At 40.8% G+C, this 12,426-nt stretch overlaps 1 protein-coding gene across 3 annotated transcripts in view; it reads right to left on the reverse strand.

Moving 5' to 3' along the window:
* tafa5a (TAFA chemokine like family member 5a) overlaps positions 1–12,426 on the reverse strand; it is a 166,006-nt gene that overhangs the window by 117,479 nt on the left and 36,101 nt on the right. The window contains exon 1 of one of the 3 annotated variants that reach the window (XM_026148095.1): positions 711–1,492. The exons of the other annotated variants lie outside the window; for them this stretch is intronic. Within the exon in view, the coding sequence (XP_026003880.1) occupies positions 711–801 (91 nt within the window). The 5' untranslated portion in view covers positions 802–1,492. Of the gene's footprint in view, positions 1–710; positions 1,493–12,426 lie in introns of those variants that run through there. 3 annotated transcript variants of the gene reach the window in all.

Here is a 12,426-nt window from a genome sequence, read left to right on the forward strand (position 1 = left end):
CAGCTGCACCAACTTCCCACAATGCAGCCATATCTGCAGGCTGTGCATCCAGACAGCATGTCAGCAATGACAGACACACAGCAGCCAGAGCAACAGAGAAGCTGAGAGTTGTGTGACCGAGGGTCTGCATTGGAATTGTACCCGACTTTCGACTCCAAGAAAGGAGGTCTGAAAACACAATATAAAGGCGAATGGAACGACATTAGAACCGCTTGACCTCAATGTTACCCTAAAGCTAGACTCTAGTGCCATCTATTGAAAACGCTTACAACAAATCAGTATCTCCATTCAGTCAACTGCTTTTGGTGGTACTTTTTTTCACCCCCTCTTCCTTGAGCACAATTCTTCCTTCTCCTCTGGCATTCAATACTGGTTAATCGAACATATTCGGGTTGATTACTTGTTGATGAGCAGAGATGCAGAAATGCAGGTGGGATAGGAATCACAGCAGCGCTTGTGCGCCTCATGAATTTGCTTTTGTGCAAACTGGATTGGATTCTTTTTTCTTTTTTTCTGTATCGGAGCCACTTAAGAAAATTGGATATTTGATCATGTTTGAATATGTATATATACATATTTGTATTATTATTATTTTATTTTTATTATTTTTTTATTTTTTTGCGGAAAACTTCACATAAACTACACGGCAGAGGATAGCTCGGTAACAGATCAGATTGAGGGGGTAAATCGGTGGAGTTCGGTGTGATTACCTTCTTTGAGCAGGCGGGAGTGGATAAGGAGAATGAGAAAGCAGCAGATCGCCGCTCCGGTCAGTGCCCACGCAACTCTGAGCAGCTGCATCCTGGCGTGGGAAGGTTTTGTGGCGGACCGAGACAGCCGTGCAAGCGGGAGAGAGAGATAGACGCACACTCCACCTCAGCTCACAGACACGCACTGACTCATATTCTGTTGGCCATGGAATGCAGCTTTCGTGCAAATAAAAAAATAAAAAAAAATAAATAATGAAAAAAAATCCCCACTTGATAGTCCGCTTTAGATGTGACACAGAAGGAAGGAGGATGGGATTCCGCAAAAATAAGCGCGCTCGCTTCGTCGCCGGTGCGTCAGAGTGATTTCCAAACAGAGGGGTGATTAACCCCAAATCACAGCCTGAGCGGCTGGCATCTTTCCTCACACCACTTCTTCTGCTTCTTTTGCTCCTTCAGGGGTCTCTCGCCGGCTTCACGGGAGTGTCGGTCACGACGGGTACGGGAGAGCGGGCTGCACCCCTCGGTGTGTCTCCGTCTATGAGTGCGCACGGCGGTCCACGGCGATGCGGCGCGCAGATGATGATCACCGCTCTCCGCTGCATGTTACGCACATCTCTCCCACTGCCTGAGAGACAGAGGCGAACACTGCCAACCAAGTCGCTTCACAGCCTCTCTCTCTGTCTCTCTCTCGTTTTCCCTCTCTCTCTCTCTCTCCCTCTCTCTCTCTCTCTCTCTGTCGCGCTGTCTCTTTCTCCCACTTTTTCGCCATATCGCTCGGCCGATCCGTCACTTTCTCTCTACCCCCCCCCCCCACTCTACCTCTCAATCCCCGACCCCCTATTCCTCCAGTCCAGTGCAACTCTTGGCATTTTACGCACGAGAACGATACAGTTTCATAAACTATGCATCTCCAGGATATTCCCCGTTCTGAAAACACCCCCATTCAAAATCTAAGATTAAGAGGCGCTGTGGTCAGCAATTCCCCCCCCCTGCCTTCTCTGCTCAGGTTCTTCCCATCAACCTTCCCATGCATCCTCCCATCAATCATGTAGCAGATTAATAAGAAACAGTTGCGGCCAGGCATGTGGGAACATCTTACTTTCTGTCCCTCATACGTGATTCACTGTTCCCCCCCCCCCCCCCCCCCCCTCTGCTTAGCTCCAGGTTACGTCACAACTCTCCAAATAATCTCCTCGGGGTACAAAGCAGGAGACATGGTAGTGCTCTAAGAAAAAAAAGACGCTAGCCTCCACGAATAAATAAATAAATAAATAATAGTGATCCGAGGATATTTTCTGGCTAATGAAGAAATTTAAAAGTGCTGATTTTAGTTTTGGAGCCTGTACAAATCTTTTTCTTCTTCTTCTTCTTCTTCTTCTTCTTCTTCTTTTTTTTAAATGCACAGGAAATTAGTCGAACCATATTAGTCGAACCTTTTAGATATTGGAACAGGCAACAGGTTTGGCTAGTTGGCTCAGCCTCGTGTTTTTTTTTTATTAATCATTCACCGCCCCCCCACATACCCAACAGCAAACCTATGACAGGTGCAGCCTAAATTTCCTCTGATTAAAACAATCTAAACAGCTGATACTGTTGCAATTTCTTAACAAAAAATACATTTAGTGCTCTTTTCATCATTCGAGCTTTGAATGGGTATCATGATCACGGGAATGAAAGCAATCCAGCTGGAGGAGGACCAAGGCTGAATGGCCACACAATGGCACGTGTAATCCTTTACCCTAACCCCCTCTGCACGGCACAAAAAGCACTGCCATTGTTTCAGTTCGTGTGTTGTCGCATTCTGCTTTTCGAGGCTCGACCGATGTGGGACTTGCCGAGTGATGTGAAATGTGAAATAAATATTCATTCATTTATTTATCCACTGAAGTTTAGTCTGCCATTTGGGAGAGAGCGTGGCCAGTCTGCACACAATAACCCATATGGCCGCTCAAGTGATCACAGCATCTGAAAGCAGCGTCTCCTCCTTGGGGTGATTGTACGTTCCGTTCCCTGCATCTGTGTATTTATAATTGAATCACAATGATACGGCGGGAGAAGTGACAGTGCCACTCAAACCAGAAAACCGTTATTCCAGTGTCAATAAGGTTGGCCCCTGCAGTTACTGCTACTAATTAGCTGATAACAGTCTCCGTTGGCTGAAATGTGTGCCAGACTCTCTGTGTGTGTCTTACCACATGCGTGTTTTTCTTTCCCTACACCTCCCAGCCTCGTCAACTGAAGCCGTGATCCATCCATCTACTCCATGGAAAGCAATTAACAGAGACTTGACCTCGACATGGATTTGGGCTGAGGAGGCCAAATGTGTGCCCATGACTGTGTGGGTGTACAAAGCCGCCATTGTCATCGGCGGACTCTACAAGTCTATACTTCCTGGAAAGAGCAAAAGTGGCTAAATCTAACTGTGTGTCAAGTTTGACAGCTGGATGTTCCGAGACAGAGTGATGGTTTGATCTGTCAGAGGAAACCAATTACAGCTGTTCACGAGGTTGCCATCTTTATGCAACCCTGAGATCTCGCCTCACACGTTTGAACCACACGCACCAACATCCACCATATGTACAGCGCTAAGAACAGCTTCTTTTTTCTTTTCTTTTTTGTCACTACCAGTTTAAGGTGGCACCAGCAATTTGCGTAACTGTGAGTAAATATTTAGAACATGAAAAGAATTCAGCTGCGCAGCTTTCACATCAACCAACAATTAGGCTTTTGTGTTATTTATAAAGTAGAAATGTGCTTCTCCACAAACTCTGGAGCGAGCAGCCGAGGCTTGAGCTCACTCACTCATCACGGAACAGCATCTGCAGGCAGTGCATCCATTTGTACAGTGCGTACAGTAACTCAAATAAAACAGCGACAATGTTGATGGAGTTCTGCTTCCTTCACATGTCTATCCCTTTTTTCAATTTTTTCTGTCGAGTTTTCTAAAACCCCAAGAGTTACAGGAGTTTATGAATATATAAAGCAGTTCAAGTAAGTTTTCACATGTACAATTATATTTAGGCTACTCATGGTTAATGTTGTATTATGTGAGATATCTTCGTCTAGTCAGAGATGCTGTTTTCATTAGCGCGCAGAAGCTGTGCTGGATCCTAGGTAAAGCTCTACTTTCCACGTTTTAAAAATCCTATGGCACATGGACATCGATGCCAGCAGTGATTGTGTTCATTTTCCAAACATCACTGCAGCATATCTGCCAGAAAACAACCTGGATTAAGATCTGCTAAAACACCTGACGCCCGTGGTGAGGGAGGGCATATTTTAAACATTGTGCAAGGATATGACAAGATTTTTTTAGGCTTAAAAAAAAAGAAAAGAAATATGCATATGATCTCTTACACAGATGTCATTGTCATTCAAACTGCACCTTTTATCTCCAGGACTTATTGTAAACAATAGTGTTAGCGGAGGAGAGAGATATTTAAGTCAAAGGCTAATGTTTTGTTGACCCGTCCATCTACCCCAGAGGAAACAGCTACTGCAAAACTGATATTTTATTTCCTCTAATCAAAATGTCTACTGCAGATTACCCTAAACGTTTCTTTTATTGGACATCATCAGAAATGTTTCTTAAAAAATTTATGAATCTCCTCCTCAACCCGTAAACTTAAACTTTGTATGTAAATTGGTGGAGTTCTGCTTTAAATTGGATTTCTGTATTGTTTTTCCTTTTTCTTCTGGCCTAGAAAACGTTGCACATTTAAAAAAGCAAAATTACCATAAAGCTTTGTAATAAAACACACTAAACCAATATGAGCAAATATAGTATATTATCTTTGTCTCCAACAGAAAAGCATTCAAAGGCACAAGCTAATTTATAGTATACATGATTATTACTTACTAATGAGCTTACTGCCAGGGGTTTCACACTATGCTTAGCAGTTCTCCTATAATTAAAAAAATATACTTAATACACTCACATATAGACATTTATACACAGACAGAGTATAAACTGTAAGGATCACTATCTTGTGTAACAGTTTCATCTCTGAACTTTAACTTTGTCACCCAGCACACAGGGTCTCTTTTTTTTTTTTGCGCTACTTCCTTAGGGATCAACTGTTCTGTCTAGACACTATTATAAATCCCTGTTAGGCAGTTTCTTGCATTATATGCAACTTCTTTTCTATATTACAAAGAGATAGCAAAAATATTTTGAGATAAGTTTTGGAATACTGAAATCTCCTTTTTTTTGTAAATTATTAAACAATTTCCTTCCTCTCTATCCTCACATCACCCACCTACACTGCTGCCACGTCTCCTCTCTCACTTTCTCCTTCTCTATATTGCCACCTCCTCACTGCTATGCTTTTCCTTGCCAAGAGCCAGGAGAGGCGTTACTTGCTTTGTCCTCTGTACAGGTCAATGGCTGTATGCCAAACAGAGCCCATGCCAATAAAAGCCATGAGTAATGGGCTAAAACTTCTACATTCGCTGTGTTTCCCATTATTTCCCATGGCCAATAAATCTGAAGAAGGGCTTAATCAGAGGGAAAAGCTGGAACATACGGCCCATGCCCAGTAGGGTGTTCAACACAAGGATTCTTACAGTTTAATCAGAGATAAAAGTTGAGGTGGCAGCCACCAATAAGGCTTTGCTTGTGACCCACTTTGTCTTCTGACAGGTGGAGCCATTATTGTTTCGGGAGATGAACACACTGCTGCTGTCATGCAACAAAGCTGCCTCTGGGCCTCTGAGATCAGGTCGAGTCTTAATAGAGTCCCCGAAGAACCTAATAGACAGGTAATTGAATAAATGTTGCAAAATTCATGAATTGCTCAGTGAAAAACCAAAGTTTCAAGGCAGAATAGGGCAGTCTAATATGTCTGTCAGCATTTTAAACAGCATGCCAACCAAAAGTGACAGAGCCAAAAAAGATTCTTGCTGAAAAGAGGATATCTTTCTACACAGTCACTAGGATGGTTATCATTATTATTCACAATTACATAGCTATGCTGTAACACCTTATTCATAGCATGGCACATCAATCCCACTTGCACACTTACACTACAAAGGAACTGTTGGGTTTGCTTGTATTCTGCAAAACCTATCCATCTATCTATCGATGAAAATTCTGCTCTTGGCCAACATATTAAACCATAAAAACTGCACTTCATGGATCACTCAGTGTGTGACAATGTGCGATTGATTGATTGATTGATTGATTGATTGATTGATTGATTGATTGATTGATTGATTGGAACACATTTCTCCATGGACATGAGTGTGAATGGACGAACAAGGCTTGAAGTGTAAAAAAGTTGGAGTGGTCATCAAGACTAGAAAAGCACCATATAAATTCCTGCTCGAGATGGACTGGAGGGCTCCTCACATGTTTTGGAATCAGACACAGCTTTTCCAAAGAAACAAAAATCACCCTATAATGAAAAAGCACTTTTAAGATTTTGTTCAAATAAAAACAGAAAAGCCGCTACGTGTTTCACATTGCTTACTGTCAGTCACACTGACACTTGGGGAAAGAATCCAACCATCTATCAAGAAGTTACCTGTGAAAAGACCCCACCTTAGATATCTGTCCTGTTTTTGTCTTAATATTTGTGAAGCATTCGTTAGGGAGATGTCAATTAATTTTCCACACCATGAAGTTTGTGTGTTTTTAGTAAACATGTCTAATTTCACTCATTATGCAACTCATGAGGATATCCAAACATCTGAGGTATAAAAAAAATACTTTAATTACTTTTCCTTTTCTAATTCACTTCTGTACTTGGAGAACACACTCCTTGCTGAGCCTAATAAAAAAAAAACTCTTTCAGTGGTTTACAGAGCATGCACATTTTTTTTGAGCGTTCTGTCAAGGTTTTCTGCCTACTTTCCATTGCAGTCAATAATTGAGTAACCTGACAGGAGTATTTTATTCAGCTGCACATTTTTTAGTCATTGCATGTATTGCTTCTCTTAGAATTTCATCTCTTTAGGAGCTTTTATGAAGACAGTATGCAAGGAAAATGAGCCACGTTCGACCCACATAGAAATCATTATATGTTGTAATGTGATACAGGAAATGGCATATTGATGGTTTAATCTAAACATCTTAAACGTTTAACATGATTTTAATTAGAAACGATGTCACCCACACAACTAAGTTTTAACAGTATTCATGATTAAAACTCACGCACAACATATTTAATTAAGTTGTGTTACCGGAAGCCTGACATAGTGATGGACTCATTCTCTTGAGGCCTCTACTAAGCTTCTTACATTTCCTGTAATGAGATGAGAAAAACAGGCAACGAAAAGGTATCTCTATTGTCACCTCCTCCCAGTTGTTCCCGGTCAGATCCAGGTGTAATTCTGGTTCATCCAGCTGTGTGTGTCAGACACTAAAACACATGAAAGCCTGTTTTTCCAATAGTAAAATTTTCATAGTTATTACCACAGTAAGGGTGTTAAATAGATACATGAGTTGATTCAATTCAATGTTTTTTATAGCCCCAAATCACAACAACAGTCGCCTCACAGCGCTTTATGTTATAAGGTAAAGACCCTACAATAATACAGAGAAAACCACAAAAATCAAACAAACGAGTGTGAGCAAGCACTTGGTGACAGTGGGAAGGAAAAACTCCTTTTAACAAGAAGAGACCTACAGCAGAAGCAGGCACACGGAGGGGCAGCCATAAATTAAAACTGAAGTTGATTCAGTCCAGTAAACCGAACTCCAGTTATAAAATGGCACTTTCTTGAACACTCTAGAAGAAAAGGTAAATCATGCTTAATATTTGGGGTAATATAGTAATATTTATGTTGTGTATAAACTCCTGCAAGTGCTAATGGTGCTTTCTTTTAGCTTACAATGTTTCCTTAACGCAATTATGTAACATTGTGTTCAATAAACTGAATGACAGCGCAGACTGAAGCGCTCTAACAACAGCAACAACAAAACCATCTTTGGTTTACAGTTTAGTTACTGCCCAGTTATCTTGAAATTAAATGGCAAATGAAAGCAACAGCTTTGATAATTAAATATTTAACACAAAAGTATCAACAGCACCAAACACAAGTGTATCTAGCAAGTGTTTTAATTGTCCACAGGGAGAGTTGTTGGTAATGATACCCAGGAGACAGATTAAAAACCAAATGTGCCTGTGTCACCATTAACGGTTATTAGGATCTGGTATTCCACCTGTTTTGTTTTGGATCTATTTTAGAAGGGTTTCCATTGTGCACATACAATGTAGGTAACCTGGTCTTACACAAATAACAGACACATAAAAAAGACAAATAAAATCAGGATAAACATGAGTGACAACTCCGTGACTTCTGTTTCTACTACAGTACTTGCTTTTTTTTAATGGATGTGTAAATATCATTGGGATTGCCTTTAAAAATTGAAATCTTCATAAAACTAAGCTCTATTTCCACTGAATAATTATTAGTTAGGAAACTGTAGGAAGTCTTAGTGGTCATCACCTTTGTCAAATTTAAAAGTAGTCCCATGCAAAGCAGCACGTCTGCAGTTTGAGGTTGTTGGCAAGGTTTTTTTTTGGTTTTGTTCTGGTTGTCTTCCAAATTATGGAGCTTATAAGTGATTAAAACTGAAATTCTAAGTGAAAGTTTGGAAAGCATTGGGTAATCTAATGTCAACATAGACAACACGGAGACCCACTGCATGACGAGCAAGTTCAGCTCCACCAGAAAGCCCACATGATAGAGAACATTTTGTTTTCTTTCTGCAGACTTAACAGATATTTCAAAGCAATCTATTTTTCATTATTAGTGACCAGTAAGTTTCTAAAACACATCTGTCATCATATTAGTAATTAAAAAAAACAGTTTAAGCTGCATAGTCTCGTTTCTTTTAATCAAATTCACACATGAAAGCTTGAACATGTTTGGAAATCAGACTCTTAAACAGCACAGCACAAGTGGCACTACACAATATACAGCAGTTTCCAATATATAAATTAAATTGACAGCATTATTAACTGTCTTAATCTGTTTCAGTTTTTAGCCAAAAAAGTGCCATCACTGCTAAACTGTTGTAATTACCGAGTCCAGGAACGGCAGCTCACATCAGTGTCAACACAAAGATCTCTCTGGGGCGGACTTCAGTTCACTTTCAACATGAGCACTTTCGGAGGATAGCTGACTTCATCATTTAAATATTGATCAACTTTTGTAATGAGGATGTCATATTCAATCTGTTACCGTGTAATTAAAAATCAATATTCTATCAACTTTAAATGAACCGCTCTTTCTGTGTTATTCTCGATTGACTGAAAGAAAGTTAATTGACTTGAGTCTCAATTTTCACATCAATCTTCCACGTGGCGAACATCGTCGCTGGTTTTAAATGTGGTCAAAATATCCTGTTGGTGCATTTCGGAACACATCACTGAGTCTCTGGCGGGGAGGCAGAGAATAATGGATGAGCTCTCAGCATACAACAGCCCATTCACCTTATCCATAGGCAAAATGAAAATCCTCCTGCAATATGTGTCTTATTCTGTATACATATCAGTCCAGTAAATTTGTAGTAACTACACTGATTTTGCATTGTAAAATTACGTCAAATCTGTTTTTTATGTGTTTTGGATCATTACTGGATTCTTATATAGTATTTCAATGCGTCTAAAGTACATTGTGAATAAATGATGCACAGCTGGCTGCTACAGGATGAAAAGCAATACAACGGAAATTGAAAAGCAGCAATAGCATTAAAGCAGGGGAGGCTGTGGCCTCTCTGGCCAGGACAAAATTCAATTGTGAAAATAGAGTAGATAATGATAATATTTGGTAGCAGCATTGTCTGGCACGAGTGAAAAAAAAAAAATAAAAAAAAATAAAGAGCTCCGCTCACTAGATTGCTGTAACCTTGAATATCACCCTGGGAGAAAGGCATTTGAAAAGAAATGTGATTATTAGATGACGGCACGCAGAGAGAAAGAAACTGAAAAGAGAGGGAGCCAGAATGGAGCAAGATGTCCACACAAAAAAGGGGAAAAAAGGGTCAGACATTTAAAAAAAAAAAAAAAAGTCTACCAGGGCACGAGGAGGAGAGCGAGTAAAGCATATGGAGTGACATGAAGGGTGAGATGATTCACAGTTTTGCAGCGACACTTCAGTAGAAAGCCAGACACTAACACAGTCTGCCTGTCACCACAGGCTGCTGATGGACACACAATATTGGATTCATACACCGGCTCTTCACTCAGATGCAGTTCCTCACTGTAGACACCTAGCCTTCAATTAAACAGTCAAGAGACCTGTTCAGAGGTCTTGTCACAGAAACTAATATGCTTGTCTGTGGTTTCAGAATAGCAAAGGGTACATAAAAAGATTTAGCATCTGAAATACTAAACTTAATCTCCACAAAATGAATAGCTAATGCATTCTTGCTCGAGTAGAGCCCGACCAATACCTCGACAGGGCAATATATGAGCCGATAATGGCTGTTTGTTGATATATCTGTATTTACATTTATAAAGGCTGATAACTCGAAATGTAAAAAATAAAGAACGCATGGGAGAAACACCCTTCAGCCAAGTTACGAGTGTTGATGTTGCATATTTGAGTCCACCAGAGAGCACTGTGCAACTGCCCTGTTGGCAAAATATGTGCTTGGAGCACCACAAGCACAACAGGCAGCTGATCTTGTTGTAACAGTAAAACAAGAACATTTTTGAAATGCATTGTCATACTGTACTGTCTTGGTAAGGCTTCAATATATGAAAAAAAAAAAAAGAAATCAGGAAAGGAAATTTGTTACTTATACTTAAAAAAAACATATCAGTTGGGATCTATACTCAATTGTAACTAAAAAGACTATGAAAATACCCCCAGAGGTTTTGTGACGATCCCCAAACTCCCCCCACTTACTTATAAAAGACTCACTCTCTTTCTTAACCCAATCACATTATCAGTGACATGTTACCAACAACATCCTTGACCTGTTTCCAATTGAGTTGTAAGATGTGAGCCTGTATTTTTCAATTCTAAAAATCTTGGTTGAATTACAGTATTTTTGTGAAGCATGCATTAGAAATGATCAGAATAACCAAGCCTATACAGAAGTTGTTCTAGGCAACGCAAGACGTTGAAAGAAGCTGGTATGGTCCTTCAAAAAGAGGCCTTAGACTGGCAGACAAATATTTTGAATACTTCATTGACAGGATAGTTTAGAAGACTGTAACAGAAAGGAAAAAAGACTGACAGCATATAGTGAGAAAAAAGGGAAATACAAAGGCAACAAGACAGAAAGCTATGAGAGAAAGGAGGCAGAAACATGTTGACAGACACAAAGAAACAAAAGCAGATAAAGTAAGCGAAAATGAGGAAGATGACAAACACTGTAAAGACAGAGCCCGTCCTCTGGCCTCTTCAGGGCTCAAACTCCCTCTGACAGCTTTAAAAAGACAGGGGATCAACACTGATTCCAACCGGGCTTTGTCTCTTTACCCCATGAAAATATGGCCTGGAATCCCATTATCCCCGGCTATAGAGATGTAAGAGCTCCATCTTCATCTCTTATTCCACAGCGCAGAGGGTATGGCACCACCTGCATTGTATATTGAAGCTGTAGCCTTAAAAAATGCTCTCACCCATTCTCGTAGACTCAAGAGGCTTTTTAGTTGAAGGGCAAATAGAAGCAGAGCAGAGGATGGATGACACACATTTTGAGCCACAGCCATATTCACAGTGTTCCGTAACTTTGGCATACCAGTGAACACCGTAAACTCAATTTTCACGGGAGTAACGTACAAGAGTTGAGCGCTCACACACACGCGCATATTTAGTCCCACGTGTTTTATGTCGCTTTTACACACAAACACAGAGATCACTTTGAGAATTGAGCCGGTGACAGGAGCTAGATTTGATTTTATCCCCTCTCTGCCTTCTCGGCTCTCCTTAGGGTTGTCGCACAAACAATCTCCCAGCAGCAGAAGTAGATATGAGATTAGTTTTGTGGGGTGTTGGCAAGTGCCACATGTTGGCTCTGCAACCTGTGTCTCTCTCTCTCTCTCTCATACTTGTGTGTGTGTTTGTTGTGTGCGTATGTGTGTGAAGGGAAGAAAGGAGTGAGTGATCACACATACACACACATGAATTTATAGATCAGTGATCCCGCCCAGATGTACAGCATCGCACAAGGTTGCATCCAGTCATGAGTCAAAGGCAGCTTCTAACATATTCATCAGCACATCTCTCCTACACAGACCCACATATACATACAGCATTTATGGACGCGCACACACATACACACACGCTCACTGATAATCATCTTCCTGTGTCGCTGCCAAGGGCACGGATGTCTGTTCTTGCTTTCATTGCAGGGACTGATCCATGAAGGAGTCAAGGCGGAGTCAAATGTTTCCTTTGATATGGCACACACACACAAACACACACACACCTATCGGTGCATGAAGGTGCTAGTTTTACATGAACAACGGGGAGTGGTGAGAGCGTCATACTGTTGGCGTGGCTAAGATCTGCTGGGTGATTAAAAAAAGAAGAGGGTTGTTAATTGAACATGTACAAGTGGTGAACAGAGAGAGAGAAAGAGACTGATTAACCAAAAAAGAGAGGACGGCAGACTGCTTAGGAAGAGAAGGAGAGGAAAGGCAGCGTATGTCATGGAAGCTTACTCAAGAAGAGCGCTATCAAGCAAAGCCTCGACTCTGATCACTCATGTGTTTGCATCTAAAGTAGGCCCAAAATGCTTAGAGGCAAATGG

The sequence above is a fragment of the Astatotilapia calliptera genome, chromosome 17 (genome assembly GCF_900246225.1).
Source record: "Astatotilapia calliptera chromosome 17, fAstCal1.2, whole genome shotgun sequence".
Taxonomy (NCBI): domain Eukaryota; kingdom Metazoa; phylum Chordata; class Actinopteri; order Cichliformes; family Cichlidae; genus Astatotilapia; species Astatotilapia calliptera.